Source organism: Zalophus californianus, chromosome 2 (genome assembly GCF_009762305.2).
Source record: "Zalophus californianus isolate mZalCal1 chromosome 2, mZalCal1.pri.v2, whole genome shotgun sequence".
NCBI classification, from domain to species: Eukaryota; Metazoa; Chordata; class Mammalia; order Carnivora; family Otariidae; genus Zalophus; species Zalophus californianus.
The window spans coordinates 81,899,993-81,923,684 of NC_045596.1; the positions used below are offsets into that span (position 1 = coordinate 81,899,993).

The 23,692-nt window shown below is 43.9% G+C and overlaps 1 protein-coding gene across 1 annotated transcript in view; it reads left to right on the forward strand.

The window, feature by feature from the left end:
• Positions 1-18,879, forward strand: part of DAPP1 (dual adaptor of phosphotyrosine and 3-phosphoinositides 1) — a 49,739-nt gene extending 30,860 nt beyond the window's left edge. The window contains exons 4-9 of the mRNA XM_027600393.2: positions 5,171-5,301; positions 10,620-10,667; positions 11,938-12,000; positions 13,217-13,302; positions 15,666-15,753; positions 17,013-18,879. Coding sequence (XP_027456194.1) covers positions 5,171-5,301; positions 10,620-10,667; positions 11,938-12,000; positions 13,217-13,302; positions 15,666-15,753; positions 17,013-17,081 — 485 coding nt within the window. The 3' untranslated portion in view covers positions 17,082-18,879. The remainder of the gene's footprint in view (positions 1-5,170; positions 5,302-10,619; positions 10,668-11,937; positions 12,001-13,216; positions 13,303-15,665; positions 15,754-17,012) is intronic.
• The last annotated feature ends 4,813 nt before the right edge of the window (positions 18,880-23,692 follow it).

Here is a 23,692-nt window from a genome sequence, read left to right on the forward strand (position 1 = left end):
AGAGTGATGAATCAGTTATCATCCTCACCCTCAAACACCTTACCATCTGACTGAGAAACCTGATGGGTAAGCAGGTGCTTTAGTGCATAAAAGTTTCCCTTTTAAGAGCTACGTGTGCTCTTGAATTACTCTCTATTGCAGATATCACCCCAGTGCCTGAGGTTTGAGGCTGTTCTTACTGTGTTGCTGAGATCCTACAGGGATACAAGCCAGGGAGTGCTTCCATGCAATGTCACAATGTCGCATACAGAGTGGGTGTCCTGTAAGTTAACAGTGCAGCCAAAGCAAACTGAAAAGCCTGCCTTGGTCCTGCTCTGATCACCTCAAAAAGGTACCTCCATGGAGTGCTTCTGAAACCAGGTTTCATGTCAAAGGCAGGAAACAACAATCTCCTTCATGTAGCTCAGAAACTGAAGTGAAACTTGCAGCCAGGTTTCCTCTCTCCTCCCTCTACCAGCCCCTGCCTCCTGTGACTTTGTATCTGAATTTTCCCACCAAATCCTAGAGTTAATTTGGCCTGAGTATCACTCACCCCGAGTTCCTCCCGGACAGAGCCAAGGCCCTACCTTGGACCTTAGGTGGAAATATGAGTCTGTGGTGGCTACATTTTCTAAGTTTCTTCTGATTGCAAATGACAGAAACTAACCTTGGCTAGTTGAATTTAAAAAACCAAACACAAAAAAACAGGAGGAGAGTAGTACAGGGAGAGAAGTGGATTTTTTTTTTTTTTTTTTTGGTAAGGTTATTAGTATTCTGTCCCAGAAAATAAAAGCAGAATGAACACCAAGAGACAATAAAGAATCAGCCTCATGATCATGGCAACTTTGAAGCTTTCAGCGAACTGAAAAGCTTGGTCCTGCTCTGATCACCTCAAAAATGTACCTCCACAGAGAGTTTCTGAGATGACGTTTTATGTCAAAGGCAGGAAAAAACAGTCTCCTTCATGTAGCTCAGAAACTGAAGTTAGTGGGTCTTCTCTCCAGAGAAGTAACTAAGTAGATCCCCGGAGAAGTGAGTCCCGTGAGTGCACCCGGGTGAGGTGTTTGTGGGGGACACCCAGGGTCTGTGGGGATCTACCCCGGTGTACAAGGATGGGGCAGTCTCTATAGAAGGGGAAATCATTGTAAGCCCAGCAGCCATGCCAAGAAGTGCATGTATCGTTTTCTTGTGCAAAACCGTCAGGTAAGAAGACCGGTCTTTAGGAGGCGGGACTATCGGTGGAAGCTATCATTTTATAAGTAGACTGCCATTTTCTTGGTTCCACCATTCAGTCTAGCCTCATTCATGGTCTTACTAGTTAAAATCGATCGATACTCTGTTCTGCTTTCCTGTTGACTCATTATCATTTCCCTCAGTTTAGCTTTTTGTTGGTTAAACTTTAGAAGAGGTTTTCGAAATAGAATATGGTTCCTCCCAGTGGAGATTCGGACAGCTGTACTTGACGTTGTGGTCCTGTGCTTGTCCCAGGGCAGGGTGATTGTGGCCCTGGGAGGCTGCCTCCTCCCAAGCTCTTCTCTGACCTAACCCTGAATTACGGTGGCATTCATTTATCCACTCACTGATCAAGTTATGTCAGCATCTCTGTTGGGAGGTGAGGATAGAAAGATAAACTTGGCACCATACCTGCTCTGAAGGGACTCTCAGGGGTGGGAAATGCACCTGTTGAAAAGGCAATGGCTTTATAATACCAAGCGGGTCTAGCACTGTGGCTCAGGTAGCACCCCTGCCCGGAGATCCTTATACTGAACACAACTGGCCCCCAAGGCTATGCTTATCTCCCAGGCACTGATATGGGGTAGTCAAGAAAATGCCTCCCCCCCTCAAAAAGATGCCCATCTCTCTCCCTGCACCTGTGAATATGTATGTTACATGGCAAGAGGGAATTCAGTTTGTAGATGGAATTAAGACTACTAGACAGCTGACTTTGGATGGGGAGGTGAGCCTGGGTTTTCCAGGTGGGCCCACTGTAATCATGAGGGTCCTTATAAGTGAAAGACGGGGGTAGTAGGGGGAGACCCAGAGACATGGCAGTGTGGCAGGCCTCACATGCACTATTGCTGGCTTTGAAGTTGAAGAAATGGGGCCACCAGGGAAGGAATGGCGGCAGCCTCTAGAAGCTAGAAAAGACAGGGAGTGGATTCTCCCCTAGAGCCTTTCCAGAAGGAAAGCAGCACTGCCAATACCTTGATTTTAGGTTAGTGAGACCCATTTCAGACTTCTGACTTCCAGAAGTGTGAGGTAATAAATTTGAGTTGTTTTTTTAAGTCCCTACAGTGGTGATGATTTGTTACAGAAGCAGTGGGAAGCCACTACAGGTAGTTTGCTCTGTTACGTGCAAAACCAGGATCGACTAGGTACATCTTTCCAAAGCATCATTTAAAAAATTATTTTCAGGGCGCCTGGGTGGCTCAGTTGGTTAAGCGACTGCCTTCGGCTCAGGTCATGATCCTGGAGTCCCGGGATCGAGTCCCGCATCGGGCTCCCTGCTCAGCGGGGAGTCTGCTTCTCCCTCCGACCCTCCCCCCTCTCATGTGCTCTCTCTCTCTCATTTTCTCTCAAATAAATACATAAAATCTTTAAAAAAAATTATTTTCATGTTAAACATATGGAAAAGGATGAAAATTTTTGCATCATCTTTGAAGAGAAAGCATGAGAGTTCACATTTTTTCTAACTTGGAAACTGCTTTGAGCCCTGGGCTCCAGGCCCCTCTCCTCCACTGTCAGTTGGAAGTGTTTAGGAGGCGCCCATGTGTCCTTAAGAGCTGCCGTCCGTGGCTACGAGACTCTGCCATTTTCATTCTTGGCAGAATGTCACACACAGGTCTTTTTTAACTCGACATTTAAAAATGCATGTTCCAGAGATGCAATCATTGGGTTTTTATTTAAGAATTTAAAAATACTCTATATCAACGCATAATAACATCTCACATTTTCATAATCCTTTCACAAACACTTTTTATCCGGTGCTTCGAACAGCCTTGTGAAGAAAGGGTAATTATTCTCAGGTGTCCGAGGAGGAAACAGAAGCTAGAATGACTGTCCAGGGTCAACAGGTACTGAGTGGCAGTGGTGGCTCTTTCTGTGAGGCCATGGTGACCGCCGGGCACATCATGGCGGGGGCGGGGAGATCTCTGGGGCGGGGGCACCATGGAGCCAGACCCACGTGCACGAGCATCTGGCACGTTGTGATGGTGTCCCACAGCCCCTGAACCCGTACAACGGCTGCTCTTGATTTAGGCGTCTCTGCTTTCATTATGACTCTAACACTGTAAACCTGTCGCTGGCCCCTTGTCCTGATATGACTGGAACTGTTCTCATGAAAGGATCACATTGACAAGAGAGCGCTGACAATGGCAAGTGCGGGACCTAGGCTTCAGATACCTGTGAAAGCCATTTTTTCATTGCGATCCCAATGCTACGGGTGTGAACTGGATGCAGAAGAAGGAGGCCGGAGTCTCCAAGATCAGAGACCCTCTCCTGGCTTTTCTCAGTGCTCCTTTTCAAGTGACAGTGGGGCGTCCCGTGGGCCCGCTATCAGGGGCCACTGTTTGGTTTTCGCAGTCAGTACTTCGTGCATACTTGAGCACCGAGCACCGTAGAATCGTTTGGCTTTGTTTGTAGGTGTATTATTATTATCATGTGCTTTTTAACTACAGAGGTCATCGCTCTCTGTCCTCACTGTCCCTCTTACTCCACTTCAAGGTCTATACTTTTTTTTTTAGTTTTTTTTTATTTATTTGAGAGAGAGAGACAGAGCATGAGCAGGGGGGGAGAGGCAGAGGGAGAAGCAGACTCCCCGCTGAGCAGGGAGCCCCATGTGGGACTCTGTCCCAGGATACTGAGATCATGACCTGTACTGAAGGCAGACACTTAACCGACTGAGCCACCCAGGCGCCCAGGGTCCACACTTTCTATAATCTTTTGAAGTATCTTTTCAAAGAAACCTTCCTGACCACCCCTATGAAATATCACCCTCTCCCCAACGTCACCCTCATCACCTGCTATGCCTTTATCTTGCTCTGTTAAGGTTTCCATAACACTGCTCTCACCTGACATATTATATTTCTTTTCATTTTTTTTTTCCTGGCTCCCCTCCCAGAGGAGTAGGTGCTATACCTTCTTTGTTTGCTGTTGTCTTCCCACTGCCTGGACAGGTGTCTGGCACATAGTAGAGCCCCATAAGTATTTGTTGAATGTATTACTAAATTCTTTACATCTCCCCGAATGTCTGGTACAATATTGGGCCTGCTTTTACAATACCCCAGTGAAATAAAAAGCAAAAGACCATAGCAAGGGGGAAGAAACACTTAACTTACTCTTTTTGTAAAGTATCTAGTCCTGAGCAGCTGGGCGACTGGGGGAAAGGAAGGGTGTAGAGGGGGGATGGTCAGAAGTGTTGAGTGAGAAGTGCCCTCAGCCTTGGAGGGACGCGCCCAAGCCCCCAAAGACTGGCCCCTTTTGGAACCCTTTTTCTGCCTGATCTTCTACTCCAGATGGAAGTGAAAGCAATCACTCATAAGCCAGTTCAGGTCACATTCACTTGAGCAAAGCAAATTTTCATGTAGCTTATTTTGTTAATTAGGTGGTAGGAGACAGTAGGGATAATGCAACGAGTCGGCTGTTTCTGAGACCCACTGATTTGTTACAAGTTTGTTCTGAAACCAGTGAGAAGTAAGGACTATGGACTAAATCCTCTCATACCTCAGTGCATTTGTTGGGTTTTACTTTCATGGCTTTTATAAAGCCTACCTGGAAAACTTCCAGTTACAGCTTAAGGTCTGGATCCATGTGGCCTCCTCCTTGAAAGCTTTTCCGAAGTGTTCCATAGAGGGGTCTCCGGGTGGCCCCGGGTACCCCCAGCATGCGTCGCCCGTATCTCTGACCCTGGTCTCCTCACCCTGTTCATTTAAATGGCGACCCATTAAGTGATATCCATTGCTAGTTCTGTCTGAGCCCTAGGAGGACAGAAATCAGCTCACCATGCTTTATATCTCCAGCGTCCATCTTAAGTGCCTGGCACATAGCTGGAACTCGAGAAACATCGAGAAAATGAACAAGTGAAAAGATGGGAACACAAGAGGCTAAAATCTAGCCACAGTTCTCTGGTCGTCAGCACGTGGGCCTTCTTTCAGGGGCTGTTCTCTGATGATGTTCTTTTGTCTTCACTCAGGCACTCTGATTGTCCTGAAACATCCCTACCCAAGAAAAGTGGAAGAACCTTCCATTTACGAGTCTGTCCGGGTTCACACAGCAATGCAGACGGGCAGAACGGAAAGTGACCTCGTGCCCACCGCACCTTCTGTAAGTGGCTGACCCGTAGGTCATTGCCTACCATGCAAGGAAGAGTTAGATACTTTTACAAGTACTTCTGTTCATGCGAAAATTCTACCTTGGGATATAAAACCTGTAAAGGAACATCCAGTGTGAAGCCCATGACTCAGTTCCTCTGATCCAGGGTAAATCATCAAAAACTAGGGCGCCGTAGAAATAGGATTCTAAATACTTCGAAAATGGCGCTTACATTCCTGTCCTTCCTTAGGATGGGCGAGAGTGTTGATGTTCACATAGTTGGCTACACTGTTATTCTTCCACGAGTTTCTTGTATTAAGAAAAAAAAATTTTTTTAACATTTCAATTGTCTGTGGAGGAAAAATATTCCCCACTTTGACTGTAAAACCTCAGGATGTTATTTTTTCCTATTCTTTCTCTCCTTCACTGAAGGAAGGGAACAGACAGAAAACATTTGCACTGCTTTGCAGCGCGGACCATTGTTCAGTTTCAGCGCAGCCCCAGTACTCATTGCTCCTCAAGAGCCCATTTCTGTTTGTTCTGTGAGCTGTGACCTGCAAACATTCCTCCCGACACCGCTTCCCCCACCCCTGCACTGTGCTCACGGCTCTCCTGTTCTTTCTCTCTTCCTTGTTTGCCGAATACTCCTGGTGCAAGACACCAGGACTCGTGCGCATAATAAAGACAACACACAAACGCAGTACAAAGAACTAATTCTAGACAGCAGCTATTACACTAGGAAAAAAATCATCCCTTGAAGATATTCAGCTACAAGTGACGTTTATAAATGTGTGGCCTTCCTGTCTCTGCAGGACAGTTTCTACCCTGCCACCACAGAGACCTTTCTTAAAAAGATGGGTCACATGACCTCCCTGCTTAACCTTCGGCGGTGCCTGCTGTCCTCCTGGCCCATCTGGCCTGCTTGTCCCTTGGCCTCACCCGTGCTACTCCCACGCTCACCCCAACGTGCATTCTCCTGACCGTGCTCCTTCTCCCCTCCCTGCCTCTGACATGCTGCCAACGCTGCTGCGGTCCCCTCGTCATCCTTCAAGACGGGCATCAGAGACCAGTGTCTCTCGGGAAGCCTTCCTGGGCCCCTCCTAACTTTAAAATGGCCCTCTTGGGGCGCCTGGGTGGCTCGGTCGTTAAGCATCTGCCTTCAGCTCAGGTCATGATCCCAGGGTCCTGGGATCGAGCCCGGCATCGGGCTCCCTGCTCGGCGGGAAGCCTGCTTCTCCCTCTCCCACTCCCCCTGCTTGTGTTCCCTCTCTTGCTCTCTCTCTCTCTCTCTCTGTCGAATAAATAAATAAAATCTTTAAATAAAATAAAATAAAATGGCCCTCTTTTGTGCTCCATGCACTTTCTGCTTGCCTTTATCCTGCAATCATGGGGCGGGGAGGGGGCGCGGGGGGGTTGCTAACTACCTGTACAGGTGTCTGCCCAACACCCCCCCTGGGGGGGGCTGACACTTCTGGGGACACGAATCATAACTTGTCTTTGTGGCTTTGGAGTGTCGCCTGGTTCACGGAGCACGTTACATTTTTGTTTCTGTGCTCCATCGACTCAAAAATAAAAATCCTGGAAATGGTTGAAAGAGGTATTTTAGCTTTGTTAGAGCTAGGGGAGGAAGCATCAAACCCCAGAACTAGCAAAATTGTGGAAAGCAAGACCAGAAATAGTCCCGAGTCAAAACAGACCAAAGAACAAATCAAGACATACCTCCTAATCAATCTTTGATTTCCAGCCAACCCACCCCTCCCCGACTTTCCTCTTTACCCATGCTCACGCCACCAGTCACCCCAGCGTCTTCCTTCCTTTCTTTTTCTTCCTTCCTTTCTTTCTTTTTCTTCCTTTCTTTCTTTCTTCTTTCTCTTTCTTTCTTTTTCTTTCTTTCTTTCTTCCTTTCTTTCTTTCTTTCTTTCTTTCTTTCTTTCTTTCTTTCTTTCTTTCTTTCTTTCTTTCTTTCTTTTTCTTTTCTTTCTTTCTTCTTTCTTTTTTTTTAAAGATTTTATTTATTTGACAGAGAGATAGCGAGAGAGGGAACAGAAGCAGGGGCTGTGGGAGAGGGAGAAGCAGGCCCCCTGCTGAGCAGGGAGCCCGATGCGGGGCTCGATCCCAGGACCCTGCGATCATGACCTGAGCCGAAGTCAGTCGCCTTAACCGACTGAGCCACCCAGGCGCCCCTCAACGTCTCTTTCATCTGTCCTTTCCATGTAACTTCACACTCTCCTCGGCTACACTCCCCCTAAAGATCCCCACCAGGGACAGTTGTACCATATACCTACTACGTGTGCTCTTTATCCACGGTAAAATGTAGGACCTGATCTGTAGAGCTGGTGTGAGCAGGAAGCTAGCATCCTTGGGTGGAAATAGGCCTCTTTAAGCCAAATTCTGCAAGCCTTACTGCCTGCCTTCTTTGTTCACTCCAAGGACAGGACGGATTCTCCTGCCCAAGTATCTCAATATGCCTGTACACAGAAGGTTCTGTATAATGGAGTTTTTAAAACAGTGGTGAGGGATTGGTGGGGCCTGGCTGCACCCACACTGTATTATGACAAATCCACGGAGTTTATTGTGCATTAATACAGACAGAAAACTATCAGCGTTTTCTAGTGTTGCAGGCAGAGAACAGTACAAGTGCCCTGAGGTGGGAACTAAACTGAGATGTTTTGAAGACTAGCAAGAAGATCATAATGATTGGGCATGAAGTGAGCGAGGGGCAGTGTGGTAGGAGATGAGATTCCTGAGGGAAGGAGGGGTCGATCATGGAAGGCGGTGGAGTTCTTAAAGTGCCTGCTGCCCAGCTGAGTGCTGGGAAATTTGCAGTGCTTTGAGGGTGCTCCTGGTGGCATTAGTGGGTGTCAGGAACTGTGAATAGCCTGACACTTTACCCTGCTTGTAGACTAACAAAGCTGCACGGCTTCATGGAACACTGCTGGTCGGCTGCCTTTTCCTCTGGAGGGAGACACGATCTCCATCTTCTAAGATTGTTTGCTCTACGAACATGCTTTAAAAATGGGTCTGAAAGGCGCCTGTGTGGCTCAGTCGGTTAAACGTCTGCCTTCAGCTCAGGTCATGATCTCAAGGTGCTGGGAGTTGGGCTCCCTGCTCAGCGGGGAGTCTGCTTCTCTCTTTCCCTCTGCCTCTGCCGCCCCACTTAACCCCCCCACCCCCGCTCATGCACACTCTCCCTCTCTTTCTCTCTCAAATAAATAAACAATCTTAAAAAATATATATATACGGGTCTGGAACAAAGGGCTGTTGGTGCCTTGCTCCTAAGATATACAGAAACATGAGAGCCCCTGGAGAATTATTTCCCAGCAATGGGCAGGGGCCATGGAGGCTAAATATGCTGCCACACATGGGGAAGAATTCTCCTGTCCAAAATGTCAGCTGTGTCTCCTTTAAACAACATGAAAGGCCTTGTAGGACAAGGTAAAGGACTGATTTTTGTTCTAAGTGTCCAGGAGAAATTATGAAGAGTTTTGAGCAACATAATTTAAGTCTTAAAATTTTTTTTAAAGATTTTGTTTATTTGAGAGATAGAATGAGATAGAGAGAGCACATGAGAGGGGGGAGGGTCAGAGGGAGAAGCGGGCTCCCTGCCGAGCAGGGAGCCCGATGTGGGACTCGATCCCGGGACTCCAGGATCATGACCTGAGCCGAAGGCAGTCGCCCGACCGACTGAGCCACCCAGGCGCCCAAGTCTTAAAATTTTTAAAAAGCCCATTATCCCCACTAAGTGGAAAACGGAATGTGGCCAAAGTTGGAGCAAGGAGCCCGGTGAGGGGGCTGTTGCAGCGGTCCAGTGAGAGATGGTGGTAGTTGAAACTGGGGAGTGGGGATCAGAACTGGTGAACTTCAGGGTGTGTTGTGCGGTAGAAGAGATGAGACTTACAACAGATTGCATGTGGGACGTGTAAGAGAGTCACACAGTGGTCCTCCTGACGTTTACCAAGATGGCCAAGGTGGCGGGAGAGGTGGGTTTGGGGGATGGGAATGAGCAGTTCTGTTCTGGACCTGGGAAACGTGAAATACCAATTTGTTGTGTTGGTGGAGATTCAGTGAGATAATCTATTTCACAAGCCTGAGGTAGAATAGGTCCCAATCTAAAATGTCAGTTTCCTTAGCTTCCCTGTTGTGAGATTTCTGTTCCCTTTGCTTCTGCAACATTTTTCTTTGTTCTGTTATCTTACCAATGTAACATCGTTCTAGAACGAAATGTCCTACAAGGAGTTGTTTCCTTTTTTTTAAGATTTTATTTGTTTGACAGACAGAGATAGCGAAAGACGAAACACAAGCAGGGGGAGTAGGAGAGGGAGAAGCAGGCTTCCCGCTGAGCAGGGAGCCCGATGTGGGCTGATCCCAGGACCCTGGGATCACGACCTGAGCCGAAGGCAGACACTTAACAACTGAGCCACCCAGGTGCCCCAGAATTCAGTTTCTTTGGGAATGTATGAGGTTCTAAATTTCTTCATCTTAGGGTTCTTGTTTTATGCATTATTTCTATTTGCCCAGTTCCCCACCATTCCTTACATTTTATAGGCACTAGCTACGTGTGTGATGTTGTTACCCTTGAACTAATGCTATGTGAGTTAAGAAATGACTCATTGTCACTTCAAATCCCTTTTAGATAAATCAAGTGTAAATAAATCTACGTTCCTGAAAGTCTTTTCCACAGAACAGAGGTCGCAAGAGATGGTCTCTGAAAAAGGGAGCAGGGTGGGGGGGAACCTGGAAAAAGGGAGCAGGGTGGGGGGGAACCTGGAATGGGGGAGGATCACGTGATAAAATAAATATTGGAAATGCTATTTCTCATGTCCCTTCTTAAAATTCACAAGGCATACTGGCATAATACATTCTCTGGGAAGTAAAGAAATCCCTCTACTTCATCCAGTGTTTCCCAAATGTATTGACCCAACGTCAATGTGTGTGTGTGTATGCGTGTGCTGTGCACGCACACATGTGCACATATTTGTACGTAATACCCCTGCAACGGTTTCATCAACTGGGTTTCACACAACACACGCTGCCCAACACTGACTTTTACAAGTGATGGGATGTGGCTTATTGCTTGAAAATTGCTAACTCAGGTTAGAAGAGAGTCTTTCAGTTGTTGCCTCTTGCTACAGAATTCCCCCCAACGACCCAGTCTGAAAGCAGTCTCCCACAACGTAGGGAGGATTTTCAAGTGCCTAGGTGAAGAATGTAAGGCGATTATTTAAAGATCAAAGGCAAATCAGTGTTTCATTTTAAAATAGGACAGAAATAGAAAGACAAAAATCGTGTTGCGATAGTTCTGGGCTTCACTTGGTGCTTTTCTTTTTCAGCTGGGCACCAAAGAAGGTTACCTCACCAAACAGGGGGGCCTGGTCAAGGTAAGAAAGCATGTTTCTGCTATCCCCGGCCACAGAGACATCTCATGTAGACTCAATTCTTGCTTTGACATTTTTTAAAAGCATTATTTGCCTACTCATTTTGACCCACTATAATATCTTTCTGTTTCAAGAGTTGATCTTTACGACTAATATTAGTCAAAATTCTGGAAAATCTCTTGACTTTTCTTTGGCAAAGTCAAATGTGTGTGAGAGTAGCCTCCCGTTAAGACCTCCCAAAACATACAGTCCTTTTAATGGAACAAGCTGGATGAAAAGTAGCAAGTTAACTCTAGAATATTTCTTTTCTTTTTTTTTAAACAAAGAAGAAGTCAAAATTGCATAAAATGTTTACTAAAAGGAGGCCAAAACATCACTGGCATTAATGTAACTTATCAAATCCCAAAGAAAACACAATTTAAAACTTTACTAGTCTGGGGTATCCGACTGTCCCTCCATGGACGTAATTGTACTTTTCAAGTTATGCTGCTTCATTTTAATATTCAAGAAGGCCTTCATGGAATGTGTCCACTCCTCCCTATTTTAAGAGTCAGGGGTCTTAACCTGTCTCATGGGTACCGGCCCACTTGAATTCAACCTAAATATTTGGTTATTTTGTGTCCCTACTAGACAGGATGCTCCCTAAGGATAAGAAGTATTTATACTCATAGCATATTTATTTTCGAGTTCTCTGTTACTTCTTTTAACTGGGCACATTGCTGCCCAAGATAAGAGGGGGGTTCTGTTAGTACGTAAGAGGGAGAAGGTGGGCAACAGTGCCCGCCACCAATACCATGGCATTCTTAGGCAAGTCTTAGAAAATCCTGTGGTTTGAGGTTCCTAAACTTCAATTTGCGTATTTGTGAAATGAGAATATTTGGCATTGTGTAAACATTGGCTATCATACCCATAAACCTCAAGGATGGTACCTAGCCCATAGTAGGTGCTCACAAAATGGTATCTATTCTTATTAGAGAGTTAATAAGACAGACACCTAGTGGTTTGTTATAAATCAACTTGGATATTTATGATAGACTATTTACTCTTATTTGTTTAAACATGTCAATATCTCTGCCTTCATTATGAACTTCATGCATGGAATCATTTTAGTTTTTGTAGATATTTTGAAGCTTTTCTTCAGCAATGACTTACCGCAACAATATTTTATTGTACCTAATCTTTTAGATAGTTTTCAAATGAAAGGAAATTGTCCAGTTCAAACATTACCTTCCTCGATCCAAAACCTACACGTTTTAATTATTTTTTTTCTCAGACCTGGAAAACAAGATGGTTCACGTTGCACAGGAATGAACTGAAATACTTCAAAGACCAGATGGTAAGAAACATGATAATACATTTTCCCTTTAAACATCAGCTCTAACTGAACATAATAAAAGATCAGCTCTCTAGATGGAAGGAACATCTGCCTTTGAAATCTCTGAAATTTTCCTTATGAGCACCTGAAACACCAATAAATGATTGGAAATGTGAATTCTTGATTCCTGAAAGGGGCAGAGTTTTTTTTCTTTTTAAGTAAGCTTTACACCCAACATGGGGCTCAAACTCATGACCCCAACATCAAGAGCTGCATGATCTGCCTACTGAGCCAGCCAGGAGCCTTGAGCAGAGTGTTTTTGCAAGGATGAGATGTGTGTCCCAGAAACTGGCTAAACTAGCTCCCCAGGGCACATCATCTCCTTGTTTAGGGCAATGGGATTGTTCTCTTGTCATGATGTATGAGCTCTCTCTGCAGCAGTTTCTCCCTTTATTAAAAATATGTCCATGGGAAGCCTGGGTGGCTCAGTCAGTTAACTGTCTGTCTTCAGCTCAGGTCATGATCCCAGGGTCCTGGGATCGAGCCCCACATCAGGCTCCCTGCTCGGCGGGAAGCCTGCTTCTCCCTCTCCCACTCCCCCTGCTTGTGTTCTCTCTCTCACTGTCTCTCTCTCTCTCTGTCAAATAAATAAATAAAATCTTTAAAAAATTTTTTTTAAAAATATGTCCATTTGTGGGGTGCCTGGGTGGCTCAGTCAGTTAAGCATCCCACTGTTGATCTCAGCTCAGGTCTTGATCTCAGGGTTGTGAGTTCAAGCCCCGCATTGGGCTCCACGCTGGGGATGGAGCCTACTTAAAAAAATAAATAAATAAAAATAAAAAAAATAAAACAAACAAAAAACCGTGTCCATTTCCCGTGCCCATTTCATTAAGCCAATTTGAAATTATTTTATTTCTTCTCACTTTCCCTATACCAAATTTCCGAGAAAGTCGAAGTTTAAAAACACGAAAGAAAAATATGACTCCTTTCCATGTTTAAAATACCTCTACTAAATTTAAATTGATTAAGACAATCTTCCTAACATCCAGTCTCATGAATAGCCAATCCCCAAACCGGGGGTTATGACTTCCCTGAGTAAGCTTCTCTATGATCAGTACCTTTAGTGAAAGTAAAATTGACAGGTGCATGCAGTGGAAGATTTTTAGGAGACTAAGTGATTAACAAATTTGTGCGTTTTTTTGTGATGACATAGGTTGCCTTTTTTTTTTTTTTAAAGTCACCAGAACCAATTCGGATCCTAGATTTGACAGAATGTTCGGCTGTGCAATTTGATTATTCACAGGAAAGAGTAAATTGTTTTTGGTAAGTTGTTTTGTAAAGAAAATGATTTTAAAAGTCTTCTTGCCAATTATTTTAGCTGGGGAATTAAGAAAAAAAAACAAAAACAAAAAAGACCTGTATGTCTTAATGTGTACGAGTGTCTTGATCTGAGGGGCATGGATTTAACTAACACACAGGGCACGTAGTCAGCAGTGCTTCCAGCTGAGTGTGACGTAATACCTCATTTAAAGTGACTTCAGCTGGGGGGCGCCTGGGGTGCTCAGTTGGTAAGCGTCTGCCTTCGGCTCAGGTCATGATCCTGGGGTCCTGGGATCGAGTCCCGCATCGGACTCCCTGCTCAGCGGGGAGTCTGCTTCTCCCTCTCCCACTCCCCCTGTCCCCCTGCTCATGCTCTCTCTCAAATAAATAATAAAATCCTTAAAAATAAATAAAGTGACTTAAACAAATAGGCAGGTCCAGTGGCTACAATTGTTTATGTTGTACACTGCGTAAGTATATACATAATAGGATTCCATTCATGTCTTATTCCTTTGAAGTTTTTTACTCAATTTTAATTTTGACTCCAACAATGGGTGATTTGTATTATTATGACAGTTTCTGGCAGATGGCACAAAAAAGTGTTTTTGTTCTAACCTCATGAGTATATCATGGCAATTTTCTAACTAGGAGAAGTAGTGTCTTGAAAAAGGAGTGTCTTATTTCCCACAAAGTTTTATTTTAATGTTTTTCAAACATAACAAATGTTGAAAGACTTAAATACCCGTATACCTTTCAGCTATATGCATCATTAATATTTGCCATATCTGCTTTATCTCTATTCACTTTTCTCCTGAACCCATTGAAAGTAAGTTGGAGATATTGCGGCACTTTACCCCTATATACCTGAGTACGCACTTCCTAAGAATAAAAATGTCACCATTACATCGCCCCCAAAGTTAACATTAATTAACATTAACAGCAACCAATAATGGAAATCTTTTTAAAATTCACTTAAATGTACCATACGAGCCAGCAGGGGGAGGTTATTTCCTATGTAACAAAATATCAAGAGGCAGGTAGCTAGCTTGGCAAGACCAGCACTGGCATCTCTACAATCCTCTTGGCCTTTAGCAGTTCACTTGCTACTTTAGTGTCCAAGAGCTACTCCAGCGTTAGGCCTCCGATTTTCATGTCAGTCATAAAGAAGGTTGTAGGGGTGGTATCAGCCATGTCTGTCCCTTTTTATCAGGAAGGCAGACATCTTCTCAGAAATCTTCTATCAGATTTCCCCTCCTATTTCATTGGCCAAGGCTGGGTTCCATGGCCATCGCTAGCAGCAGGGGAAGCTAGAAAACTAGTTAAGATCATGATTGGCTCCGACTAATTATCATTTATTGCCTGGTTCTGTTAGCAAGGAGAAAGGAAACATTATCTGCATTAATAGGCAATTAACAATGTCTCTCACAGGGAGTACCAAACAATGACAATTCCAGAAAGCAGTTTTGTACAGTGTGAGCACGGTAACACCACCCCCGCCCCACTGTCCCCTCACTGCCCAATAGGACCTCACATCAAGGTTTACCTTCTATACACAGGGACTTACGTCTTGTCTATTCAACAGTCATTACTGATATGAACATGATATGCTGCTTTGGCTCTAGGGATATAGAAACCCTTCTGAATTTCAGGTCAAGGCTTTTTTTTTTTTTTCTTCATGAGAGGGGGGGAGAAAGGATTTATAGTGTTTTGCATGTCAACTGTAAGGACAGGAAGTATGGGCACGATGTGCTGACCTCATTAGTCAAAAGATTTGACTATATAGCCAGAGATACAGTCCATGAAGAGTTGTTCATGCCAGTAGGAAAGTTTGTCTTCTTCCAGCAGAGAGTAATTCATGACAGAGCGGGCAAAATGAATAGTTGAGATTTATCTTATTTTTCCTGTCCCAAATAGTTAAAACTGCCTACATCCACAGAGGGTAACTTGTTTCTCATCGAATCAAGCCGACACAAATGAGTTTCTTCAGCAAATTCTTATCTGTCTTGCTTATTCTTTGACTCATGGCACAGGTTCTGAGTCATTTAACACATCAGCTGAATAAACACCCAAGTGTTGTATTCAGTCTAAGACAGAAGCGATAAAGGGATCTGGGGGGGTGTCCTGGACATGGGTTTTTTTCTTTTTTGAATTCTCATTAGAAAATACAAATCTGGCTGGTGATAATATGAATCTCCAGCTTCCTCAACATTTCTGCTGTTTGCTGGCAGGAATCGCTCTGTATCTGACAAGTCTTCAAGTTGCTCTTCGTTGAGTCTTTTTTTCCTGTTGAATATTCTAATTACTGTTCAACTAATATATTCAACCAACCACCTGGACTATCTTAAGTTTTTCTTTTGTCTTCTCAGCTTAGTGTTTCCATTCAGGACGTTTTATCTCTGTGCAAAGACAGGAGTAGAAGCTGATGAGTGGATCAAGATATTACGCTGGAAACTGGTGAGTTGTACCAAGTCCTCTGGATGCCCAGTACTCAAAAATAACATGTTGACAAATTCAAACATATTTCTGTTGAAAGTGTCGGACTATTCCCAAGAGTCAATGGGATGTCCACTGACAGGCTTATGGAATAGTCTGCTCATTCTTGTGAGACACAGAAGGCACGCAGACGGGGGTAAAAGAGAAAGGACAGAGCTACACTGGGATCTCAGCGCCAGAACCTTAGCCTCGGGCCCTCAAGTACATTAGTCTTCGTTGAGTGTGCAGCCTGGTCCGTCCAGTCTTGCCTGGAGGAGGACGCGTGGGATCAGAAGTTCAGACAGAGGAAAGTTAACATATTTCTATAGTAGAAAATCCTTTTAAATAGAGGAGGAAGCTTGCCAGAGGAACTTAACTTAGCTTGTAGTGTGTTACTTTGTGAAGATCAAGGACAAAATGTAGTTTATTTGATCTGCTTCCTATATACCTCCTGGGGGTGGAGGGGGGAGAGAAGAAGTGCTTATAAAAATTTACCAGTCTCATACATTTTTTTTGTGTATGTGTTTGCAACTTAGTGAGTTGTTAATCAAGAACTTGTCCTTAAAGCCTTCTAAAATTTTCCATAAATACCATCTTGAAACCCTTGATGTTTTTGAACGTAAACAATTTTTCCTAATTTGTTTTTATGTAATTAGCTGATATGTAGAAACTTGTTGAGTATTCTTTTTCCAGATGCTGGGGCTTTTGCTTTTCGTTATCTTTTCAGTTTGAAAAGACCACTCATTCTGAGATAGCCCCAATGTATTTGATATTCAGTGGGGAAATACTTTGCCACGTGAAACATTTGCTCAGATATGAGTCAACTTTTTATTCTTCGTATTTTGTAATTATGCAAGTAACACATCATTATTAGAGGAAAAGTTAAGGCAAAACTATATCAAATTCACACACTTGCAGACTTCTCCCTGTGCAAATAAATATTCAAAAACAAAAAATTTATCACTCTTTAGTGTTCTTTACCTGTGCACTCCACTGACGATGTATCATAAACATTTTTCCCTATCAATAAATTTAGATTCCCAATTTGCACGTTTTAGCAACGACTTCACAGTATTTATCCTGAGAAAAATACAGAAAACCATACTGAAAATTGTCACATGTTGATTAATTCATAGTTGCACGGTGTCCTCAGTAACAGCAGGTCTTATTTAATATCTGTTAAGTTCATTATCTTAAAATTGCTCAATAATCAATAGGCATGTGCGTTTGCTTTATTACAGTCTCAAATAAGAAAGCAGCTTGATCAAAGGGAAGGCACAATCCGGTCTCGGTCATTCATCTTTAAGTAGACCTTTCCTGACCCAGCACGCCCTGACCCAGGAGCAGGGTAGCATGGTCTCTGACGCTGTGACCCAGAGGAAAGCTAAGGATTTTTCTTTCAAAACAAATCAAAAGCAGATGTGGATTTGGACCTTTCAGAACCCACCACATTTGCAGTCTCACAGGTCACTGCCTGCCTTTCAAGATATTGTCGTCTCCTGGAGAAGACCAAAGCGTCACCGATCTGATGGAAACCAATGAGACCACCAGCCCAGGCATGCTCACTCTTAGAGCGCGCCAGAGAAGATCAAGGGTTTTTGTTTTCCCTCACTGAGGTCCCCAAGCTGGTTGACATTACCTGCCTGGAGTCCCATTCTGCATCCTGGTCAGCCCATCTGATAATCGGGGTCTTGCTGTCCACTGGGAAGGGGACAGCTGCGTCCTCTGACTGCTTCTACAGAAAGCGTATGGAAATTGCAAACACCAAAGACTGGGGGTGGGGGTGCATTGTTTTTGCTTTTTTTTTTTTTCCTTTATACAGAAAACAAAACAATTTCCAAAACTAAAATGGGAAATGTTCACGGTTACCTATTTTCTCTTCGTTAAAGGCTCAGAAATGTAGTGGATCCTGCCTTCCCTTCTAATAATAAGCCTGTGAGAACTAAATGTCCTGTAGGACATCAGGTAGGATGATAAAGATAAAGGAAGGTAAAACCTAAAAAACATCTCTTAATCATTTTTGGGGGGAAAGGTTTTAAAGAGTAAAAAAACATAAAGTGAGAAAAGGGAATAAAATAGTAGATAACTTGGAGTTTAATAATAATAATTGGGATGTTATTATTATCACTATAACAATAATAGAGCACTTGGAAGCACCAAGTTGTCTGCATCCAACATTTCTGCACACAGACGGAGAGACTTTTCAAGCAGAGAAGAATGTGCTATGCCAATCTCGCCCCCAGGGTGAGCTGCCCCTGTTGGCCCAGGGGAAGTAAGATTCCCCTTGCGCTGCGATCACCGAGCACCCTGAGCCCTTCTTCAGGAGCAACTTCTGTTGCCGGTTGAAGGAGCAACACTAAATCCACGTGAAATATATGATGATGTGTTACACCGCATCTTCAAGCTAGAATAAGGGGGTTGAAATCGGGAAACAAGATGCTGGCATCCAGAGCTCATAGATTCTAACCCCTTCCTTGCCTTATCTTTATGAATACTGCTTTTTTAGGTAGACGTTTGAAGGGAGATAAAAGTGGAGACCCCAAAATAAAAAAAGAGTATGGTGCAAAGCTCTGATATAACACTGCTTTTGCAGTCCAAGAGCATACCTTGATAAATAAGTTTCTTCTGTTATTTAAACATCCAGGACTCATTAGTTATATTACATTTTTGTGTATTTCAACAAGGTTTTTAATGTATTTTGTTATGTGTGTATCATATGAGATAAACCAAACGTCAAGTTAAAATGTATTCTGTCAGGTTCACCAAGTAAGGAGTTGAAAATGAATCCTCACTGAGATGTGCAGTTTAGGTTTTGTTTTCTTAGAACCAAGAGTTTTTCTTTGTGTAGGTAATACCATTCTTACCTTTTGTAAAATATGTCATGTTTATTTATATTCTTTGGTTAAGTTTATTAAAAAGAGCATTTTGCTGTGCCTGTAATATTTTGCTATTAAAATATATTTTTAATATCTGTAATTTAAAAAGAAATACACCAGATTAATGTCATCAATGGCCATGAAGAACCCACTTCCGTTAGAGATAGTGCCGGTCCTGAGGGAGTTCTTAATTAAATAAGGAAAAGAGGGACGCCTGGGTGGCTCAGTCGGTTAAGCGTCTGCCTTCGGCTCAGGTCATGATCCCAGGGTTCTGGGATCAAGTCCCACATCGGGCTCCTTGCTGAGCAAGGAGCCTGCTTCTCCCTCTGCCTACCTCTGTCTCTCTCTCTCTGATAAATAAATAAAATCTTAAAAAAAAATAAATAAATAAATAAGGAAAAGATAATACCTACATGATAACGTATAGAAGTAAGACAAATTCTGCATGCGAGGCACACAAAGCTCTATGATGGGAGGGTACACCTCAGCAGGGACAGAGTCATTTTTGGAGGGGTTCTGACATGAAGAGGTCAAGCTAACCTATAATACAACGTAACATATACTACGTAAGTCACTGGAACTGCCTCTGCCTATGGAGATAGGCCAGAAGCAATACCATACTTCTGGAAGGGTCTCAGAGCTTAGCATCACCATCAAGGACTTGAAGGATGAAGGGCTGGTGACTTGCACCGCATCCTCACGCAGCCCACCTATTTGGCCTGTGTAGAAAACAGATGGATCTTAGAGAACTGACTGTGGCTTATCAATCAGGGGGTGACTACACTGCAGCTACGGTTCTAGGCGTGATTCTGTTGCCTGAGGAGGTTAACACAGCCCGTGGTCCCCACATGCAGCTATTGATCTGGCAAATGTTTTTCGCTGTTAGTAAAGACTACCAGAAGCAGCTGGCTTTATCTGGCAAGGCCAGCGATCCACCTTTCGCTCTCCTTCCTCGGAGGTTAATCCTACTTCAGTTTGGCCCTATGCCATAATTTCGTCCACACTGACCTTGATCGCATTTCTCGTAAGACGTTGCATGGGTCCACTGCGTTGATGACATTACGCGGATCAGGCCTAAGGAGCAAGAAGTAGCAACTGTTCTAGACTTAGTGGTGAGACGTTTGTTTGAGGGTGGGAAATTCAGCAAAAACTCGGGAGCTTTCCACCTCACTGAAATTCTAGAGCTCCGGTGGTATGGGACAGCTCGAGAGCGCTTTCCTGAGGTGAAGGCTAACTGGTTGCATCTGGCCCCTTTCACAGCCAAAGAAGAGGCACAATACCTAAAGGGCCTCTTTGGATTTTGGAGGCAATAGATTTCTCATATTGCTCATGGAATTTGTTGGTTTTACCATGTTCCCCATCGTCCTGAAGCAGCAGGCCCGATAGAATGGCGGAACGGACTTTTGAAGACTCAGTTACAGCACTCCCTGGACGCGGCAGTACCTAGCTGGGCTGGGGCGGTGTCCCCAGGTTCTTAGGCTGTGCTAGCCTAGAGGTTCTTGTTCCAAAGGGAGGAATGCTCCCACCAGGAGACACAACAGTGACCTACTCAACGGGACATTAAGACTGCTACCAGCTACTTTGGGCTCCTGTCTCTGATACAACAGATAAGGAAGGGAATGGCTGTACTGGCCCGGGTGACTGATCTTGATTACCAGGGGGAAACTGGGCTGCGACTGCACCATGGAGGGGAGAGTATGTTCACAACACAGCACAACCTCTAGGGGATCTCAGTGCCACCGAGTCCTGTGACTAAAGTCAATGGAAAACTACAATTCAATTCAGGCAGGACAACCAATGGCTTGGATTCTTCAGGAATAAAGGTTTGGGTCACCCCACAGGCAGAGCCGTGACCAGCTGAGGTGCTCGCTGAGGGCAGAGGGAGTATGGAATGAGTAATGGAAGGCAGTTATAAACATCAGCTACAACTACATACTCAGTTGAGAAACAAGGCCTGTGATTATTACACTTCTTCCTTGTTTTGTGTGTACATAACAAATATGTATTATAAATACACACATATCAAGCAATTTTTTTCTTCCCTCTTGTAACCTATCATCTAACATTAAGATGTTTTAAACGTGCTTAACCTTACATCACAGCATTTAAAATTAGTAATATACGAAGGAGAAAAGTGAACATCCCCCAAGAACTCTGCATCCTCCTCTGGGGAGAGTGAACACGTTCTCTGCATGTGGGTTAGTTGTTTGATGTTTGATTGACAGAAATACAACTTGGTTACTGACTTTATTTGGAGGCTAAGTGTGCTTTAGGAACATGTCTATGACGCCAAGCTGACAAGGGTAGACTGTGAAGGTTAGTTCTAGGTGTCAACTTAGCAAGGCTGCAGTCCCCCATTATTCAAGAGACCATGAATCTATATGTTGCTGTGTGTTCTGTAGGTGTGCTTAACGTCCATCTACAATCCATTGAATCTAAGTAAGAGATTATCCTCCGTAATATGAGCAGGCCTCATCCAATCAGTTGAAAGGCCGGCCTTAAGAGCAAAACTGAAGTTTCCACGAGAAATCAGGTCTTCTGCCTGAAGACTGCAGTTCAGCTCCTGCCTGAGGTTGCCCAGTCTTCTGGCCCAGCCTCCTGGCCGGGGTTAACCCCGGCCTTCACAATCACATAACCCAGTGAAATACACTTCATACACATCTATCCTCCTGCTTCTGATATGATTTCCCTCTCCAAATACATCACCATATTATTTTGTTTGCTGGAATATTTTATGAATTTTTTTTAAAGATTTTATTTGAGAGAGAGAATGAGAGAGAGAGAGAGAGAGCACATGCAAGGGGGGAGGGTCAGAGGGAGAAGCAGACTCCCTGCTGAGCAGGGAGCCTGATGTGGGACTCGATCCCGGGACTCCAGGATCATGACCTGAGCTGAAGGCAGTCGCTTAACCAACTGAGCCACCCCGGCACCCCTATTTTATGACTTTTGAAGTGAAAAATTCAAAAACCACCAATGCAGTTTACAGTGAAAAGGCTCATTTCTGGGATCCCTGTGCCCCAGGTACCTAGCTCCACTCCTTGGAAGCTACCAGTGTTACCAGGTCCTGCTCTACTATAAACAATCAAACATGAATGTACACGTATATTTTTTCATATATGAACTGCAGCACACCATGCAATTTCACACCATGCTTTTCTCATCGAACATCATGTCTTGGATCTCTATGTCAGTAACTAAAGCACTTCTCCATTCTTTTCTCATTGGGCAAATGTAGTAATTTCTTTAACCAGTCCTTTATGATTAGGGTGACTAAGTAATCTCTTATCTAAAGTGGGACACTTGAGAGTTGAAAGGAGCATTCATAGGGGCGCCTGCGTGGCTCAGTCAGCTGAGTGACCCACTCTCGGTTTTGGCTCAGGTCAGGGTCGTGGAGCCCACTGCGGGCTTGGCACAGAGTCTGTTTGGGATTCTTTCCCCTCCTACTCCTTCCCCCTCTAGTCCTCCCCCTCTAAAATAAATAAAAATCTTAAAAAAAAAAAGAGCATTAATAATTACACAAAAAATAGCAGGTATAACCTGGTACTGTTAGGAAGCACAGAACATAGGGCTCACCCTATCTATGATGGGATATTTAGGTTGTTTCCAGTCCTTTGATATCACCAAGTTGCAATGAATACAGACCTACAAATATATAATTTGCACATGTCCATTTGTATCAGTAGAAATTTCTAAAGTGGAATTGCTGGGTGTGATAACTAATTTTTTTATCAACATGACTGGCCACAGGGTGCCCAAATAAACATTATTTCGTGTCTGTGAGGATGTTCCCCTATCATTCGACCTGTGGACTAAGTGGACTGCCCTCTGCAGTGGGGGTGGGCATCATCCAATCTACTGAAAGCCCAAATAAAACAAAAGCTGGGGCAAGAAGGAATCTGCCGCTTTTGTTTGCGTCGCGTTAGGACATCTTATCTCAACTGCCCTCAGTGGGATTCACGCCATTGGCTCCCCTGGTTCTCCGGCTTGCAGATGGCAGCCCATGGCAGTTCTCGGCTTCCAGGAATTATGAGAGCCAATTCCTCACAATAAGGCTTTTATATTTGTGTAACATTTATATTTATACATAATAAAAAATGTGTATCCTACTGGTTCTGTTTCCCTGGGGAATCCTAATACACTAGGCCAAAGTTATGTGCATTTGGAAGTTTCAGAGATTGCCAAACAGTCCTATATAAAGGGTATATAACAATATGCACTTCTACCAGCAAGGCTAAAAAATGCCTGTCCTACTCACTGAATAATCCTTTTCCCACTGACTTATGTCCTCCTCAAATTGTTTTAAGTCCTCATGTATGTACTGAAGTTTGTTTCTGGGTTAGTCTGTTCCACTGATCTGTCTAATTGTATACCTAATCAAGTTTATACTACCTTTTAAAAGTAGTTCATCGGGACGCCTGGGTGACTTAGTCATTAAGCGTCTGCCTTCGGCTCGGGTCATGATCCCGGGGTCCTGGGATTGAGCCCCACATCGGGCTCCCTGCTCCGCGGGAAGCCTGCTTCTCCCTCCCCCACTCCCCCTGCTTCTGTTCCCTCTCTCGCTGTGTCTCTGACAAATAATCTTTAAAAAAAAGTAATAGTTCATCTAGTTTTACATTAGCTGTGCAAACATTTCTTAGTGATCTTCCTCTACTTACTTTTCCAGATAAACTGTTGAGCAATTTATCTATCTCCTTCAAACAGAAATTTCAATAGTAGCAGTATTCACCACGCAAAGGTAGTGTTCACCATGCCAAGGTTAAACGTATCTCCATTTACGAGTTTCCTTTCCTGGGATTTTTTTTAGGCATACAATTATTTTTACCTGAAATTAAAGTTCTACATTTCACATTAGCAAAAATCTCCTGGACACTATTCAGTAAGAATCCAGACAATGGGAATTCTAGATTTGATTTGATTTTGGGGGTAGTTCTAGGTTGTTACCGGGCGCAGCTTGTGCGTTATTAGGTTTTACGAACTATTTCTAGCTCCCTGTGGGTCAACCATGCCCTCTTGCCTCTATGTCCACATAAAGGCTGTTGCTCTTG